Consider the following 20221-nt stretch of genomic DNA (forward strand, 5'->3'; position numbering starts at 1 on the left):
CCCCCGCCATTTATTGTTACACCACTATCACAAAATCATGATAATAAAACAAAATAATACAAAATAATAATAATGAATGTGCAAACAATTGGCTCACAACAAATACCTAAATCATCTTTCGCAGGTGATATGTCTTCTATTGTGTGTGTATACAGTGGGGCAAAAAAGTATTTAGTCAGCCACCAATTGTGCAAGTTCTCCCACTTAAAAAGATGAGGCCTGTAATTTTCATCATAGGTACACTTCAACTATGACAGACAAAATGAGAAAAAACAATCCAGAAAATCACATTGTTGGATTTTTAATGAATTTATTTGCAAATTATGGTGGAAAATAAGTAATAAGTATAATATGTATATTACAGTATATCTGACTGAGCCCAGACCTGAATGCGTGCCATCCATCCAGCTAGTCCTCTTACAGTGAGTAGCTGGTTAGGCTGTCCTGGCTGGTTAGGCTGGTCCTGGCTGGTTAGGCTGGTCCTGGCTGGTTAGGCTGGTTAGGCTGGTCCTGGCTGGTTAGGCTGGTTAGGCTGGTCCTGGCTGGTTAGGCTGGTTAGGCTGGTCCTGGCTGGTCCTGGCTGGTTAGGCTGGTCCTGGCTGGTTAGGCTGGTTAGGCTGGTCCTGGCTGGTCCTGGCTGGTTAGGCTGGTCCTGGCTGGTTAGGCTGGTTAGGCTGGTCCTGGCTGGTTAGGCTGTCCTGGCTGGTTAGGCTGGTCCTGGCTGGTTAGGCTGGTCCTGGCTGGTTAGGCTGGTCCTGGCTGGTTAGGCTGGTTAGGCTGGTTAGGCTGGTCCTGGCTGGTTAGGCTGGTCCTGGCTGGTCCTGGCTGGTTAGGCTGGTCCTGGCTGGTTAGGCTGGTCCTGGCTGGTCCTGGCTGGTTAGGCTGGTCCTGGCTGGTCCTGGCTGGTTAGGCTGGTCCTGGCTGGTTAGGCTGGTTATGCTGGTCCTGGCTGGTTAGGCTGGTCCTGGCTGGTCCTGGCTGGTTAGGCTGGTCCTGGCTGGTTAGGCTGGTTAGGCTGGTCCTGGCTGGTCCTGGCTGGTTAGGCTGGTCCTGGCTGGTTAGGCTGGTTATGCTGGTCCTGGCTGGTTAGGCTGGTCCTGGCTGGTTAGGCTGGTTAGGCTGGTCCTGGCTGGTTAGGCTGGTCCTGGCTGGTTAGGCTGGTTAGGCTGGTCCTGGCTGGGTAGGCTGGTTAGGCTAGTTAGGCTGGTCCTGGCTAGTTAGGCTGGTCCTGGCTGGTTAGGCGAGTTAGGCTGGTCCTGGCTGGTTAGCCTGGTCCTGGCTGGTCCAGGCTGGTCCTGGCTGGTTAGGCTGGTTAGGCTGGTCCTGGCTGGTCCTGGCTGGCTAGGCTGGTCCTGGCTGGTTAGGCTGTCCTGGCTGGCTAGGCTGGTCCTGGCTGGTTAGGCTGGTCCTGGCTGGTTAGGCTGTCCTGGCTGGCTAGGCTGGTCCTGGCTGGTTAGGCTGGTTAGGCTGGTCCTGGCTGGCTAGGCTGGTCCTGGCTGGTTAGGCTGGTTAGGCTGGTCCTGGCTGGCTAGGCTGGTCCTGGCTGGTCCTGGCTGGTTAGGCTGGTCCTGGCTCCAGTGGAGTGAGATGGGCTGGGCGAATCCACCTGTCTGCTCGTGTGCTGTCACGTTTCTCTGATAGCCATCCGGCCAGGCTGGTGTTGTTTGTCTCCCTTCCCCACTGCGATGCAACCTGTTACATTACTTCAGACTGGCCGTGTCAGCACAGCGTGCCTCTCGCTCGCCCACGCAGAGACACACACACGCACACACTTGCCTCTATCCCCACTGCTGATAAGCCTGGAGTTTGGCTAAGAGCCTCTAGCCCAGCAATGTGCTTTATGGCAGTTCCAGGACAGGGAAGGGGTTGGGGTTATTAACCTTCTCTAAGTAGACACACTGAACAGACCGTGTTGTATTGATTTCTGCTATTGTAGCAGTAGTACATAGAAGGATCATTGTCTTTTATCAGTGTGGTTGTATATTATCCTCAGAGCCCAGGGAGCCGACGAAGACCCAGTCAGCCAGTCAGTTAGCCAGCCAGCCAGTTAGCCAGTCAGTTAACCAGCCAGTCAGTTAACCAGTTAACCAGCCAGGCAGTTAGCCAGTTAGTCAGCCAGTCAGTCAGTCAGTCAGTCAGCCAGGCAGTCAGTTAGCCAGCCAGCCAGTTAGCCAGTCAGTTAACAAGCCAGTCAGTTAGCCAGTTAGTCAGCCAGTCAGTTAGCCAGCCAGCCGGTAAGTCAGTTAGCCAGCCAGTCAGTTAGCCAGTTAGCCAGTCAGTTAACCAGCCAGTTAGTCAGCCAGTCAGTTAGCCAGCCAGTCAGTTAGCCAGCAAGTCAGTTAGCCAGTCAGTTAGCCAGCCAGTTCGCCAGTCAGTTAGTCAGCCAGTCAGTCAGTTAGCCAGCCAGTCAGTTAGTCAGTCAGTTAGCCAGCCAGTTAGCCAGTCAGTTAGCTAGCCAGTCAGTTAGTCAGCCAGTCAGTCAGTCAGTCAGTTAGCCAGCCAGCCAGGCAGTCAGTCAGTCAGTCAGTCAGTTAGCCGGCCAGTCAGTTAGCCAGCCAGCCAGTCAGTTAGTTATCCAGTCAGTTAGCCAGTCAGTTAGCCAGCCAGTCAGTCAGTTAGCCAGCCATCCAGTTAGTCAGTCAGTCAGTTAGCCAGCCAGTCAGTTAGCCAGCCAGTCAGGTAGTTATCCAGTCAGTTAGCCAGTCAGTTAGCCAGCCAGTCAGTCATTTAGCCAGCCAGCCAGTTAGCCAGCCAGTCAGTTAGCCAGCCAGTCAGTCAGTTAGCCAGCCAGCCAGTTAGCCAGCCAGTCAGTCAATCAGCCAGCCAGTCAGTCAGTTAGCCAGCCAGTCAGTTAGCCAGCCAGCCAGTTAGCCAGCCAGTCAGTCAATCAGCCAGCCAGTCAGTCAGTTAGCCAGCCAGCCAGTTAGCCAGCCAGTCAGTCAATCAGCCAGCCAGTCAGTCAGTTAGCCAGTCAGTCAGTTAGCCAGCCAGTCAGTTAGCCAGCCAGTCAGGTAGCCAGCCAGTCAGGTAGCCATTACTGCTACAATACATAGATAAATACCTGTTAGATGTCTTGCTAATAGATGTTGTCTTTTCTCTCTCTCTCTTTCTTCCTGCCCCCCCCCCCCCCCAGATCCACTCTGCTAAGTAGAGTCTAGAGCTTCTGAACAGAACCATGTCAAACCCATCTGACAACCAAGCCTTACCCTGCGTTGATGTCCGAATAACAGTGTCCCTGTTGGGAAGGGAAGCAACAATCTGAACTGTGCTATTCAACAAGGCAGGATCTTTTTCTGTTCCGAAAGTGAAGGATTTCTAGCTAACAATCCCTCCAGTTGATTGGCTCTTTCTTCACGCTACGTTTCCAGGACAGCTTTTTATTTTTCATCTCTTTTGTATGAATTTTGTAGCCTTTTATTAAAGACGTTACGACCATCACGACTGAGAAGGAGGGGGCCCAGGGAGATGCTTTTTGTTGTTGTCCTTTTGTCGTGAAAACCTTCTTTTTTTTCCTTCCGTTTTTGTTGAAACACACCATGTATGTATTCACACCCCGGGTGAAACACAGTTGATGCAAATGATTGTCCCCGTGCCATTTTCCAGGGGCATTTTCCTTTCTACAGAAGCTAGGAGTTGTCTGCTGGTTGGCCAACTGACTCAGTTCAAATAGGTGGAACCTTCTCTCTTATTCTTTAATTAAATCAGCGTTTTGTTTACTGGGAACCAGTATACTGTGTAATGGTGTTAATGGTAACCTACAGCTATGTTGGTAGAAGCTAACATGAAGCTAACATGAAGCTAACATGAAGCTAACATTATTTGTAGTTTTTCTTTGTTTGTGTGTGTAATTTCAGGTTTTCATACGCTAATTGTTTTGTTTCTATGGTCATTTGTTTGTCTACGGTTATTGTGGAGGCGTTTCCTTTTTTTTTAAACCCCAGTTTGGTTCGACCAGAGCCTTGAAAACTTTATCGCTGAATATGTTCAAAGTGCATTGGAGAGATAATATGATGTCATTTTTTTGTTTGTTTGTGCTTTATATAAAGCGTTGTGATACTCTACAACGGGAACAAACCCCTTTCTCTCTTCATCCTTTATCAATGGGACACCTCAGCCACGGGCAGAGGGGTGTGTGGGGGGATTTTTGTGAAGATAGATAATGGCACCCTATTCCCTATGCACTGCACTACTTTTGATAATCAGTGTTGTAAGGCTCTGCCATATAGTCTTGGAGGACTGGACTGTAAACTTCAATCACTCAAGATAAGCCATCCTGTGTGAGAGTGGTTGTACCTACACACACACACTGCACTCCCCTCCCCATGAGTTTGGTAGTACAGAAATACAATGTGGTTGTATCGCCCCCTGGTGGTTGAGTTAAGTAAGTGCGGTGGAGGAGCAGTGTTGAGTGAATGAGTCGTGTGTGTGTGTGTGTGTGTGTGTGTGTGTGTGTGTGTGTGTGTGTGTGTGTGTGTGTGTGTATATGATAGAGGCGATTTGTTTGAGACTTGAGGATGTGAAAGGTTTTTCCTCTGTTTAATGCTGGATCAAACTTTCCTTTTTCTCCTATATATATTTTTTTTCTTCATATTGTTATAGTTATTTTCACCAAATGTTGTTTTATTTATGATCCTCTGTGTAGTTATTATTTCATGTTATGGATATTTACGATTATTTTATTGTGTTTCTGCTTATTTAATTTTGTACTAGGTACATAATATACTTCAGTAGTTATCAGATATTGGCCTAACAATTTTTTTAATATATTTTTTTATGTATTTTTTTGGGGCGGCAGGGTAGCCTCGTGGTTAGAGCGTTGGACTAGTAACCGGAAGGTTGCGAGTTCAAACCCCCGAGCTGACATGGAACAAATCTGTCGTTCTGCCCCTGAACAGGCAGTTAACCCACTGTTCCTAGGCCGTCATTGAAAATAAGAATTTGTTCTTAACTGACTTGCCTGGTAAAATAAATTTTTTTTACAGGTTTATATGAAAACTCTTTCAGGGTACAAGCTGACAATATGAAGTCAAAAATAATGGGTGCGTTCCAGGCCGACTACATTGCAGTCGTTGCATGGCCGATGTCTATCCAGGCATTGTGAGATCTGGCAGTCATCCGTAGTTTAGTCCGTCTGGAACACGGCCATTGACTGATGTCTCGCTTGCCTTGTCTTTGAATTTCTCCACTCTACATGACATTGTAGTTTACTGTGTAAATGATTCTGGTTTGTTTTTTCCTTTTTTCCTGTGTTTTTATGTTTGTATTTGGACTGTTACGATGGAATACAGGATCGTTTTATTACCGAGTTAGTTGTGTTAAAAGAGAAGGTGACGAAGTTAATAAAATATTGCCTAACAGGTGACGAGGGACACTGTTCATGTTTTTTTCAATGTTTTTTTTTTAAAGTCAGAGATTGACTGTGAAATACCAGAACTATAAAACAATACACATTCCAAACACACTCACATGGACAGATAACGGTTCAATGACAACCCACCGGTAATAGCCTATCCACAGTAATTAAAGATGGGTAGCAATGAACCTTTTTTTAAATATATATATATATATATATATATATATATATATATATATATATATATATATATATATACAAACGGACTCACTTTTTACGATTTCCTTTGAGGGTTTTCATGGTCATTTGTGACAACAGAAGTAGAAATGAGGTAGTTTTAAAAACAAAGAGACAAACGGACAGACAGAAGACAGCTGGGGAAGAAGAGGACGAGGATAAAGGTGACGACATTCTCCGTCATGTGAAATCCATCGATTAGGGCCTAATGAATTCATGTCAATTGACAGATTTTATTATATAAACTGTAACTCTGTAAAATCATTGATATTGTTGTGTTTCTAGTTTTGCTCAGTGTATTTTGTTCTGCGGTATTACCAGCTACAGATCGACAGTACACGTAAGTACATCTCAGTTTTGTTTGTTGTAGTATCTCAGCTCAGATTGTTGTAGTATCTCAGCTCAGATTGTTGTAGTATCTCAGCTCAGATTGTTGTAGTATCTCAGCTCAGATTGTTGTTGTATCTCAGCTCAGATTGTTGTAGTATCTCAGCTCAGATTGTTGTAGTATCTCTGTTCAGATTGTTGTAGTATCTCAGCTCAGATTGTTGTAGTATCTCAACTCAGATTGTAGTATCTCAACTCAGATTGTTGTAGTGTCTCAACTCAGATTGTTGTAGTATCTCAACTCAGATTGTTGTAGTATCTCAGCTCAGATTGTTGTAGTATCTCAACTCAGATTGTTGTAGTATCTCAACTCAGATTGTTGTAGTATCTCAGCTCAGATTGTTGTAGTATCTCAACTCAGATTGTTGTAGTATCTCAGCTCAGATTGTTGTATCTCAGCTCAGATTGTTGTAGTATCTCAGCTCAGATTGTTGTAGTATCTCAGCTCAGATTGTTGTAGTATCTCAACTCAGATTGTTGTAGTATCTCAACTCAGATTGTTGTAGTATCTCAACTCAGATTGTTGTAGTATCTCAGCTCAGATTGTTGTAGTATCTCAGCTCAGATTGTTGTAGTATCTCAGCTCAGATTGTTGTAGTATCTCAGCTCAGATTGTTGTAGTATCTTAACAAACTGTTAGCTGTGGTGTCAATAATATTTAACTGCATTGCAGCTCTTTAGCGAGGTAGTCTCAATGTTGATCATCAGTTTTTCTGCTGTAGTGGGAACGTGTTGAACATACTGTAGTGGGAACGTGTAGAACATACTGTAGTGGGAACGTGTAGAACATACTGTAGTGGGAACGTGTAGAACATGCTGTAGTGGGAATGTGTTGAACATTCTGTAGTGGGAACGTGTTGAACATGTGGCATAATTACATTGTGCCACATGTTGTTCACTAGTTTACTCCAATTAGAGAAGGGACGATAGGATTAGTGAAAAATAATAAAGGAAATATATTTTTATATTTGTAAATGTAACCTGAAATGTATAAATGTACATTTATAAACATAACCTGAAATTAAGGATTGAGCTGTGGATGCCAGGACTGACCATCCAAGGTATCTAAATTGTAGTTTCAACCATGTTTTGAGGCTATACAGTTTTTGTTTATTATTCCATCTATTATACAATAGAATAGAATACTATACATTAGAATAGAATACTATACATTAGATTAAATTACTATACAATATAATATAATACTGTATAATAGAATACTATACAATAGAATATAATACTGTAGAATAGAATACTATACATTATAATAAAATACTATACAATAGAATATAATACTGTATAATAGAATACTATACAATAGAATATAATACTGTAGAATAGAATACTATACCATAGAATAGAATACTGTAGAATAGAATACTATACATTATAATAAAATACTATACAATAGAATATAATACTGTATAATAGAATACTATACAATAGAATATAATACTGTAGAATAGAATACTATACCATAGAATAGAATACTGTAGAATAGAATACTATACCATAGAATAGAATACTGTAGAATAGAATACTATACATTATAATAAAATACTATACAATAGAATATAATACTGTATAATAGAATACTATACAATAGAATATAATACTGTAGAATAGAATACTATACCATAGAATAGAATACTGTAGAATAGAATACTATACAATAGAATAGAATACTATACCATAGAATAGAATACTGTAGAATAGAATACTATACAATAGAATCGAATACTGTAGAATAGAATACTATACATTAGAATAGAATACTATACAATAGAATAGAATACTGTAGAATAGAATGCTATAGAATAGAATACTATACAATAGAATACTATACCATAGAATAGAATACTGTAGAATAGAATACTATACAATAGAATAGAATACTGTAGAATATAATACTATACCATAGAATAGAATACTATACAATAGAATACTATACCATAGAATAGAATACTGTAGAATAGAATACTATACAATAGAATAGAATACTGTAGAATATAATACTATACCATAGAATAAAATACTGTAGAATAGAATACTATACAATAGAATAGAATACTGTAGAATAGAATACTATACAATAGAATAGAATACTGTAGAATAGAATACTATACAATAGAATAGAATACTATACAATAGAATACTATACCATAGAATAGAATACTGTAGAATAGAATACTATACAATAGAATAGAATACTATACCATAGAATAGAATACTGTAGAATAGAATGCTATAGAATAGAATAGAATAGAATACTGTAGAATAGAATACTATACAATAGAATAGAATACTGTAGAATAGAATACTATACCATAGAATTGAATACTATACAATAGAATAGTGTACTATAGAATAGATTACTATACAATAGAATAGAATACAGTAGAATAGAATACTATACAATAGAATACTATACAATAGAATATAATACTGTATAATACTATAGAATAGATTACTATATGATAGAATATAATACTATACAATATAATAGGATACTATACTATACAATATAATACTATACAATATAATATAATACTATACATTAGAATAGAATACTATACAATAGAATAGAATACTATACATTAGAATAGAATACTATACAATAGAATAGAATACAGTAGAATAGAATACTATACAATAGAATACTATACAATAGAATATAATACTGTATAATACTATAGAATAGATTACTATACGATAGAATATAATACTATACAATAGAATAGAATACTATACATTAGAATAGAATACTATACATTAGATTAAATTACTATACAATATAATATAATACTATACAATAGAATAGAATACTATACATTAGAATAGAATACTATAGAACAGAATACTATACATTAGAATATAATACTATGGAGTATAATACTATACATTAGAATAGAATACTATAGAGTAGAATGCTATACATTAGAATAGAATACTATACATTAGAATAGAATACTGTAGAGTTAAATACTATACATTAGAATAGAATACTGTAGAGTTAAATACTATACATTAGAATAGAATACTATACATTAGAATAGAATACTGTAGAGTTAAATACTATACATTAGAATAGAATACTATAGAATAGATTACTATACGATAGAATATAATACTATACAATAGAATAGGATACTGTAGAATAGAATACTATACAATAGAATACTATACCATAGAATAGAATGCTGTAGAATAGAATACTATACAATAGAATAGAATACTATACCATAGAATAGAATGCTGTAGAATAGAATACTATACAATAGAATAGAATACTGTAGACTATAATACTATACTATAGAATAAAATACTGTAGAATAGAATACTATACAATAGAATAGAATACTGTAGAATAGAATACTATACCATAGAATTGAATACTATACAATAGAATAGTGTACTATAGAATAGATTACTATACAATAGAATAGAATACAGTAGAATAGAATACTATACAATAGAATACTATACAATAGAATACTATACAATAGAATATAATACTGTATAATACTTTTGAATAGATTACTATACGATAGAATATAATACTATACAATATAATAGGATACTATACTATACAATATAATACTATACAATATAATAGAATACTATACATTAGAATAGAATACTATACAATAGAATAGAATACAGTAGAATAGAATACTATACAATAGAATACTATACAATAGAATAGAATACAGTAGAATAGAATACTATACAATAGAATACTATACAATAGAATGTAATACTGTATAATACTATAGAATATATTACTATACGATAGAATATAATACTATACAATAGAATAAGATACTATACATTAGAATAGAATACTATACATTAGATTAAATTACTATACAATATAATATAATACTATACAATAGAATAGAATACTATACATTAGAATAGAATACTATAGCACAGAATACTATACATTAGAATATAATACTATGGAGTATAATACTATACATTAGAATAGAATACTATAGAGTAGAATGCTATACATTAGAATAGAATACTATACATTAGAATAGAATACTGTAGAGTTAAATACTATACATTAGAATAGAATACTATAGAATAGATTACTCTACGATAGAATATAATACTATACAATAGAATAGGATTCTATACATTAGAATAGAATACTATACATTAGATTAAATTACTATACAATATAATATAATACTATACAATAGAATACTATACATTAGAATAGAATACTATAGAACAGAATACTATACATTAGAATATAATATTATGGAGTATAATACTATACATTAGAATAGAATATTATAGAGTAGAATACTATACATTAGAATAGAATACTATACAATAGAATAGAATACTATACATTAGAATAGAATACTATAGAGTAAAATACTATACATTAGAATAGAATACTATACAATAGAATTGAATACTAAAGAATATAATAATATACAATAGAATTGAATACTAAAGAATAGAATACTATACAATATATTATAATACTATACATTTTTATAACACAGTGTGTTGGAGAACATGTTTAATACCACAGAACAGTGTGTTAGAGAACATGTTTAATACCACAGAACAGTGTGTTAGAGAACATGTTTAATACCACAGAACAGTGTGTTGGAGAACATGTTTGATACCACAGAACAGTGTGTTGGAGAACATGTTTGATACCACAGAACAGTGTGTTAGAGAACATGTTTAATACCACAGAACAGTGTGTTAGAGAACATGTTTAATACCACAGAACAGTGTGTTGGAGAACATGTTTAATACCACAGAACAGTGTGTTGGAGAACATGTTTAATACCACAGAACAGTGTGTTGGAGAACATGTTTAATACCACAGAACAGTGTGTTGGAGAACATGTTTAATACCACAGAACAGTGTGTTGGAGAACATGTTTATACCACAGAACAGTGTGTTGGAGAACATGTTTAATACCACAGAACAGTGTGTTAGAGAACATGTTTAATACCAGAGAACAGTGTGTTAGAGAACATGTTTAATACCACAGAACAGTGTGTTAGAGAACATGTTTAATACCAGAGAACAGTGTGTTGGAGAACATGTTTAATACCACAGAACAGTGTGTTAGAGAACATGTTTAATACCAGAGAACAGTGTGTTAGAGAACATGTTTAATACCACAGAACAGTGTGTTGGAGAACATGTTTAATACCACAGAACAGTGTGTTAGAGAACATGTTTAATACCAGAGAACAGTGTGTTAGAGAACATGTTTAATACCACAGAACAGTGTGTTAGAGAACATGTTTAATACCAGAGAACAGTGTGTTGGAGAACATGTTTAATACCACAGAACAGTGTGTTAGAGAACATGTTTAATACCACAGAACAGTGTGTTAGAGAACATGTTTAATACCAGAGAACAGTGTGTTAGAGAACATGTTTAATACCAGAGAACAGTGTGTTAGAGAACATGTTTAATACCACAGAACAGTGTGTTAGAGAACATGTTTAATACCAGAGAACAGTGTGTTGGAGAACATGTTTAATACCACAGAACAGTGTGTTAGAGAACATGTTTAATACCACAGAACAGTGTGTTAGAGAACATGTTTAATACCAGAGAACAGTGTGTTAGAGAACATGTTTAATACCACAGAACAGTGTGTTGGAGAACATGTTTAATACCACAGAACAGTGTGTTGGAGAACATGTTTAATACCACAGAACAGTGTGTTAGAGAACATGTTTAATACCACAGAACAGTGTGTTAGAGAACATGTTAATACCACAGAACAGTGTGTTAGAGAACATGTTTAATACCACAGAACAGTGTGTTAGAGAACATGTTTAATACCACAGAACAGTGTGTTAGAGAACATGTTTAATACCACAGAACAGTGTGTTAGAGAACATGTTTAATACCACAGAACAGTGTGTTAGAGAACATGTTAATACCACAGAACAGTGTGTTAGAGAACATGTTTAATACCACAGAACAGTGTGTTAGAGAACATGTTTAATACCACAGAACAGTGTGTTAGAGAACATGTTAATACCACAGAACAGTGTGTTAGAGAACATGTTAATACCACAGAACAGTGTGTTAGAGAACATGTTAATTCCACAGAACAGTGTGTTAGAGAACATGTTTGATACCACAGAACAGTGTGTTAGAGAACATGTTAATTCCACAGAACAGTGTGTTAGAGAACATGTTTGATACCACAGAACAGTGTGTTAGAGAACATGTTTAATACCACAGAACAGTGTGTTAGAGAACATGTTAATACCACAGAACAGTGTGTTGGAGAACATGTTTGATACCACAGAACAGTGTGTTAGAGAACATGTTTAATACCACAGAACAGTGTGTTGGAGAACATGTTTAATACCACAGAACAGTGTGTTAGAGAACATGTTTAATACCACAGAACAGTGTGTTAGAGAACATGTTTAATACCAGAGAACAGTGTGTTAGAGAACATGTTTAATACCACAGAACAGTGTGTTAGAGAACATGTTTAATACCACAGAACAGTGTGTTGGAGAACATGTTTAATACCACAGAACAGTGTGTTAGAGAACATGTTTAATACCACAGAACAGTGTGTTAGAGAACATGTTTAATACCAGAGAACAGTGTGTTAGAGAACATGTTTAATACCACAGAACAGTGTGTTAGAGAACATGTTTATACCACAGAACAGTGTGTTAGAGAACATGTTTAATACCAGAGAACAGTGTGTTAGAGAACATGTTTAATACCACAGAACAGTGTGTTAGAGAACATGTTTAATACCAGAGAACAGTGTGTTAGAGAACATGTTTAATACCAGAGAACAGTGTGTTAGAGAACATGTTTAATACCACAGAACAGTGTGTTAGAGAACATGTTTATACCACAGAACAGTGTGTTAGAGAACATGTTTAATACCAGAGAACAGTGTGTTAGAGAACATGTTTAATACCACAGAACAGTGTGTTAGAGAACATGTTTAATACCAGAGAACAGTGTGTTAGAGAACATGTTTAATACCAGAGAACAGTGTGTTAGAGAACATGTTTAATACCACAGAACAGTGTGTTTTTTCATACATTTTATTGGACAGCAGGCTATGGTCATTCCTCCTTTAAGTGTAGTGTAACTTACATAAAAACAACAACATTAAAACTGGTACCTGAGATGGGGCTAAATTAGTGTTAGTTAATCATCTGAGGGACTGGTCAGAAACAAAAAAAATTAAATTACTAACTTACATTGGCCACAGAGAACGAAAGCACACAGTCCTCGTCAGCGGCAGGAGCCAAGCATTTCTAAAATGTAGTCCTGAAGCTTTAAGCGTGTTAACCCTCGCAAGGCTGCCGACCATGTGCAGACCAGCTGGCTGGAGTGTTTACGAACATATTCAATCTCTCCCTATTTCAGTCTGTTGTCCTATTTGCATCAAGGTGTCCACCATTGTTCCTGTACCCAGGAAAGCAATTTGTACCTGAACTAAAGGACTATCTTCCCTTAGCGCTCACTTCTGTCATCGTGACGTGCTTTGAGAGACTAGTTAAGGATCGTATCACCTCCATCTTACCGGCCACCCTAGACCCACTTCTATTTGTGTTCCGCCCCAAAAGATCCACAGACGAAGCAATCACAATTGCACTGCACACTGCCCTGTCCCACCTGGACAAAAGAAAAACCTATGTAAGAATGCTGTTCATTGACTACAGCTCAGCCTTCAATACCATAGTGCCCTCAAAGCTCATCACTAAGCTCAGGGCCCTGGGCCTGAACCTCTTTCCTGTGCAATTATGTACTGGACTTCCTGATTGGCTGACCCAAGTGGTGAAGGTAGGCAACAACACCTCCACCACGGTGATCCTCAACACAGGAGCCCCACAAGGATGCGTGCTCAGCCCTCTCCTGTACTCCCTGTTCACCTATCACTGCGTGGCCACGCACTCCTCCTACTCAATCATCAAGTTTGCTGATGACACAACAGTAGTTGGCCTGACTACCAACAATGACAAGACGGCCTACAGGGAGGAAGTGAGGGCCCTGGGAGTGTGGTGTCAGGACAATAACCTCTCACTCAACGTCAACAAAACAAAGGAGCTGATCGGGGACTTCAGGAAACAGCAGAGAGAGCACCCCCCTATCCACATCGAAGGGACCGCAGTGGAGAAGGTGGAAAGCTTCAAGTTCCTCGGCGTACACATGACTGACAAACTGAAATGGTCCACCCACACAGACAGTGTGGTGAAGAAGGCGCAACAGTGCCTCTTCATCCTCAGGAGGCTAAAGAAATTTGGCTTGTCACCTAAAACCCTCACAAACTTTAAAAAATGAAGATAATCAAGGACAACAACCACCCGAGCCACTGCCTGTTCACCCCGCTATCATCCAGAAGGACGAGGTCAGTACAGGTGCATCAAAGCTGGGACCGAGAGACTAAAAACCAGCTTCTATCTCAAGGCCATCAGACTGTTAAACAGCCACCACTAACATTGAGTGGCTGCTGCCAACACACTGACACTGACTCAACTCCAGCCACTTTAATAATGGGAATTGATGGGAAATGTATGTAAATATATCACTAGCCACTTTAAACAATGCAACCTTATATAATGTTACTTACCCTACATTATTCATCTCATATGCATACCTATATACTGTACTCTATATCATCGACTGCATCCTTATGTAATACATGTATCACTAGCCACTTTAACTATGCCACTTTGTTTACATACTCATATGTATATACTGTACTCGATACCATCTACTGTATCTTGCCTATGCTGCTCTGTACCATCACTCATTCATATATCCTTATGTACATATTCTTTATCCCCTTACACTGTGTATAAGACAGTAGTTTAGGAATTGTTAGTTAGATTACTTGTTGGTTATTACTGCATTGTCGGAACTAGAAGCACAAGCATTTCGCTACACTCGCATTAACATCTGCTAACCATGTGTATGTGACAAATAACATTTGATTTGATTTGATTGAAGCAATGTCAGCACAATAACTGTTCGTCAGGAGCTTCATGATATGGGTTTCCATGGCCGAGCAGCCGCACACAAGCCTAAGATCACCATGTGCAATGCCAAGCGTCGGCTGGAGTGGTGTAAAGCTCTCCGTCATTGTACTCTGGAACAGCGGAAACGCGCTCTCTGGAGTGTTGATTCATGCTTCACCATCTGGCAGGTCAACGGACAAATCTGAGTTTGGTAGATGCCAGGACAACCCTACCTGCCTCAATGCATAGTGCCAACTGTAAAGTTTGGTGGAGGAGGAATAATGATCTGGAGCGTTTTTTCATGGTTCAGGCTAGGCCTCTTAGTTCTAGTAAAGGGAAATATTAACACTACAGCGTACATTGACATTCTAGATGATTCTGTGCTTCCAACTTTGTGGCAACAGTTTGGGGAAGGCCCTTTCCTGTTTCAGCATGACAAAGCCCTCGTGCACAAAGTGAGGTCCATACAGAAATGGTTGGTTGAGATCGGTGTGGGAGAACTTGACTGACCTCAACTCCATTGAACACCGATGAGATGAATTGGAACACCGAATGTGAGCCAGGCCTAATCGCCCAACATCAGTGCCCGACCTATCTAATGCTCGTGGCTGAATGGAAGCAAGTCCCTGCAGCAATGTTCTAACATCTAGTGGAAGAACTTACCAGAAGAGTGGAGGCTGTTATAGCAGCAAAGGGATGGACCAACTCCATATTAATGCCCATGATTTTGGAATGAGATGTTCAACGAGCAGGTGTCCACATACTTTTGGCAACGTAGTGTGTAACTAAACTGAACAAAAATATAAACGCAACATGCAACAATTTCAACGATTTGACTGAGTTACAGTTCATGTAAGGAAATGAGTCGATTGAAATGCATTCATTAAGTCTTAATCTATGGATTTCACTTGGGTGGGCCTGGGAGGGCATAGGCCCTGCCATTTGGGAGCCAGGACCAGCCAGCCAATCCGTTTTTCCCCAACAAAATGGTAAACAAATGAAAACATAAATTAACATTAAATGATCTGGCAACAGCTCTGGTGGACATTCCTGCAGTCAGCATGCCAATTGCACGCTCCCTCAAAACTTGAGACATTTGTGGTGTGTGGTGACAAAACTGCACATTTTAGAGTGGCCTTATATTGTCCCCCAGCACAAGGTTTAATCAGCTTCGTGATATGCCACACCTGACAGGTGGACGGATTATCTTGGCAAAGGAGAAATGCTCACTAACAGGGATGTAAACAAATCTTTACAATATTTGAGAGAAATACGTTTTAGGGTACCCTGGTTACTGGTTGTAGGGTAACGGTTAGGGTTCCCTGGCTCTGGTTGTAGGGTAACGGTTAGGGTTCCCTGGTTCTGGTTGTAGGGTAATGGTTAGGGTTCCCTGGTTCTGGTTGTAGGGTAACGGTTAGGGTTCCCCGGTTCCTGCTTGCAGGGTAACGGTTAGGGTTCTCTGGCTCCTGGTTGTAGGGTAACGGTTAGGGTTAGAGGGTAAGAGGTTTATGGGTTAGAGATTAGGGACATCTAGTTCAAATTACTAATTTGCTGTGAAGTTTTGAGGCTGCCACCACAGACAAACTCCCCCTGAAGATGAGACATCGTGATTGTTGTCTCACCTATTGTTGTCCGGATCTGAGATGAAACAGTTCTCGGTAACGACAGATGGGTTCTAGTGTATGAACGGATTCTGTTGTCCAGGTAAACAGTTCCACTGTACAGCACTATGCTCTCCCCGAGTTCCTCCACTAGGTGGTGCTATTAGTATCCTTTACTGACATGCCTACTGCTTCTCTGAGTCTGGAGAGGTGAGGGAATATGTCTAATGTACACTGACAACGGTGATCTAACAGCAGACAGCAATGTATATGATTATTTCAATTTAAACTTTGTATATGAACCAGTGTTATGGTATAGAGTACTGTCACACTATCTCTCTAGGTCTCGGATGATCACGTTGGAAACAACAGGTTTTAATTCATACTTTTGAATACTTTTAAGTTCTATCCTCGGGGGATACAATACTTTTAAGTTCTATCCTCGGGGGATACAATACTTTTAAGTTCTATCCTCGGGGGATACAATACTTTTAAGTTCTCTCCTCGGGGGATACAATACTTTTAAGTTCTCTCCTCGGGGATACAGTGTACATCTGGCTGTATCTGTTTAACCCGGCAGTGTTCTGCTGTTGTGTCTACTCTAAGACAAGGGGGAGGAGAGACTGTGGATAGGGGGAGGAGAGAGACTGTGTGGATAGGGGGAGGAGAGAGACTGTGTGGACAGGGGGAGGAGAGAGACTGTCTGTGGATAGGGGGAGGAGAGAGACTGTCTGGATAGGGGAGGAGAGAGACTGTGTGGATAGGGGGAGGAGAGAGACTGTCTGGATAGGGGGAGGAGAGAGACTGACTGTGGATAGGGGGAGGAGAGAGACTGACTGTGGATAGGGGGAGGAGAGAGACTGTCTGGATAGGGGGAGGAGAGAGACTGTGTGGATAGGGGGAGGAGAGAGACTGTCTGTGGATAGGGGAGGAGAGAGACTGTCTGGATAGGGGGAGGAGAGAGACTGTGTGGATAGGGGGAGGAGAGAGACTGTCTATGGATAGGGGGAGGAGAGAGACTGTCTGGACAGGGGGAGGAGAGAGACTGTCTGGACAGGGGGAGGAGAGAGACTGTGTGGACAGGGGGAGGAGAGAGACTGTGTGGATAGGGGAGGGGAGAGACTGTCTGGACAGGGGGAGGAGAGAGACTGTCTGGACAGGGGGAGGAGAGATACTGTGTGGACAGGGGGAGGAGAGAGACTGTGTGGATAGGGGGAGGAGAGAGACTGTCTGTGGACAGGGGGAGGAGAGAGACTGTCTGTGGACAGGGGGAGGAGAGAGACTGTCTATGGATAGGGGGAGGAGAGAGACTGTGTGGATAGGGGAGGGGAGAGACTGTCTGGACAGGGGGAGGAGAGAGACTGTCTGGACAGGGGGAGGGGAGAGACTGTGTGGATAGGGGGAGGAGAGAGACTGTCTATGGATAGGGGGAGGAGAGAGACTGTGTGGACAGGGGGAGGGGAGAGACTGTGTGGATAAGGGAGGGGAGAGACTGTCTGGACAGGGGGAGGAGAGAGACTGTCTATGGATAGGGGGAGGAGAGAGACTGTGTGGACAGGGGGAGGGGAGAGACTGTCTGGACAGGGGGAGGAGAGAGACTGTCTATGGATAGGGGGAGGAGAGAGACTGTGTGGACAGGGGGAGGGGGGAGACTGTCTGGACAGGGGGAGGAGAGAGACTGTCTGGATAGGGGGAGGAGAGAGACTGTCTGGATAGGGGGAGGGGAGAGACTGACTGTGGATAGGGGGAGGAGAGAGACTGTCTGTGGATAGGGGGAGAAGAGAGACTGTGTGGATAGGGGGAGGAGAGAGACTGACTGTGGATAGGGGGAGGAGAGAGACTGTCTGGATAGGGGGAGGAGAGAGACTGTCTGGACAGGGGGAGGAGAGAGACTGTCTATGGATAGGGGGAGGAGAGAGACTGTGTGGACAGGGGGAGGGGAGAGACTGTCTGGACAGGGGGAGGAGAGAGACTGTCTGGATAGGGGGAGGAGAGAGACTGTGTGGATAGAGGGAGGGGAGAGACTGTCTATGGATAGGGGGAGGAGAGAGACTGTGTGGATAGGGGAGGAGAAAGACTGTGTGGATAGGGGGAGGAGAGAGACTGTGTGGATAGGGGGAGGAGAGAGACTGTGTGGATAGGGGGAGGAGAGAGACTGTGTGGATAGGTGGAGGGGAGAGACTGTCTGTGGATAGGGGGAGGAGAGAGACTGTCTGGACAGGGGGAGGAGAGAGACTGTGTGGATAGGGGGAGGAGAGAGACTGTGTGGATAGGGGGAGGGGAGAGACTGTCTGTGGATAGGGGGAGGAGAGAGACTGTGTGGATAGGGGGAGGAGAGAGACTGTGTGGATAGGGGGAGGAGAGAGACTGTCTGTGGACAGGGGGAGGAGAGAGACTGTGTGGATAGGGGGAGGAGAGAGACTGTCTGGATAGGGGGAGGAGAGAGACTGTGTGGATAGGGGGAGGAGAGAGACTGTGTGGATAGGGGGAGGAGAGAGACTGTGTGGATAGGGGGAGGAGAGAGACTGTGTGGATAGGGGGAGGAGAGAGACTGTCTGGATAGGGGGAGGAGAGAGACTGTCTGGATAGGGGGAGGAGAGAGACTGTATGGATAGGGGGAGGAGAGAGACTGTGTGGATAGGGGGAGGAGAGAGACTGACTGTGGATAGGGGGAGGAGAGAGACTGTGTGGATAGGGGGAGGAGAGAGACTGACTGTGGATAGGGGGAGGAGAGATACTGTGTGGATAGGGGGAGGAGAGAGACTGACTGTGGATAGGGGGAGGAGAGAGACTGTGTGGATAGGGGGAGGATAGAGACTGTCTGGATAGGGGGAGGAGAGAGACTGACTGTGGATAGGGGGAGGAGAGAGACTGTCTGTGGATAGGGGGAGGGGAGAGACTGTCTGGATAGGGGGAGGAGAGAGACTGACTGTGGATAGGGGGAGGAGAGAGACTGTGTGGATAGGGGGAGGAGAGAGACTGTCTGGATAGGGGGAGGAGAGAGACTGTGTGGATAGGGGGAGGAGAGAGACTGTGTGGATAGGGGGAGGATAGAGACTGTGTGGATAGGGGGAGGAGAGAGACTGACTGTGGATAGGGGGAGGAGAGAGACTGTGTGGATAGGGGGAGGAGAGAGACTGTCTGGATAGGGGGAGGAGAGAGACTGACTGTGGATAGGGGGAGGAGAGAGACTGTGTGGATAGGGGGAGGAGAGAGACTGTCTGGATAGGGGGAGGAGAGAGACTGTGTGGATAGGGGGAGGAGAGAGACTGTGTGGATAGGGGGAGGAGAGAGACTGTCTGGATAGGGGGAGGAGAGAGACTGTCTGGATAGGGGGAGGAGAGAGACTGTCTATGGATAGGGGGAGGAGAGAGACTGTGTGGATAGGGGGAGGAGAGAGACTGTGTGGATAGGGGGAGGAGAGAGACTGACTGTGGATAGGGGGAGGAGAGAGACTGACTGTGGATAGGGGGAGGAGAGAGACTGTGTGGATAGGGGGAGGAGAGAGACTGTGTGGATAGGGGGAGGAGAGAGACTGACTGTGGATAGGGGGAGGAGAGATACTGTGTGGATAGGGGGAGGAGAGAGACTGACTGTGGATAGGGGGAGGAGAGAGACTGTGTGGATAGGGGGAGGAGA

The 20221-nt window shown here is 41.7% G+C and overlaps 1 protein-coding gene across 1 annotated transcript in view; it reads left to right on the plus strand.

Moving 5' to 3' along the window:
* The window catches only part of LOC135509710 (ras-GEF domain-containing family member 1B-A-like), a 64552-nt gene extending 59190 nt beyond the window's left edge, over nt 1–5362 (plus strand). The window contains exon 14 of the mRNA XM_064930633.1: nt 3134–5362. Within this exon, the coding sequence (XP_064786705.1) occupies nt 3134–3158 (25 nt within the window). The 3' untranslated portion in view covers nt 3159–5362. The remainder of the gene's footprint in view (nt 1–3133) is intronic.
* Nucleotides 5363–20221: the final 14859 nt, after the last annotated feature.

The sequence above is a fragment of the Oncorhynchus masou genome, chromosome 1 (assembly GCF_036934945.1).
Source record: "Oncorhynchus masou masou isolate Uvic2021 chromosome 1, UVic_Omas_1.1, whole genome shotgun sequence".
In the NCBI taxonomy this organism is placed as follows: Eukaryota; Metazoa; Chordata; class Actinopteri; order Salmoniformes; family Salmonidae; genus Oncorhynchus; species Oncorhynchus masou.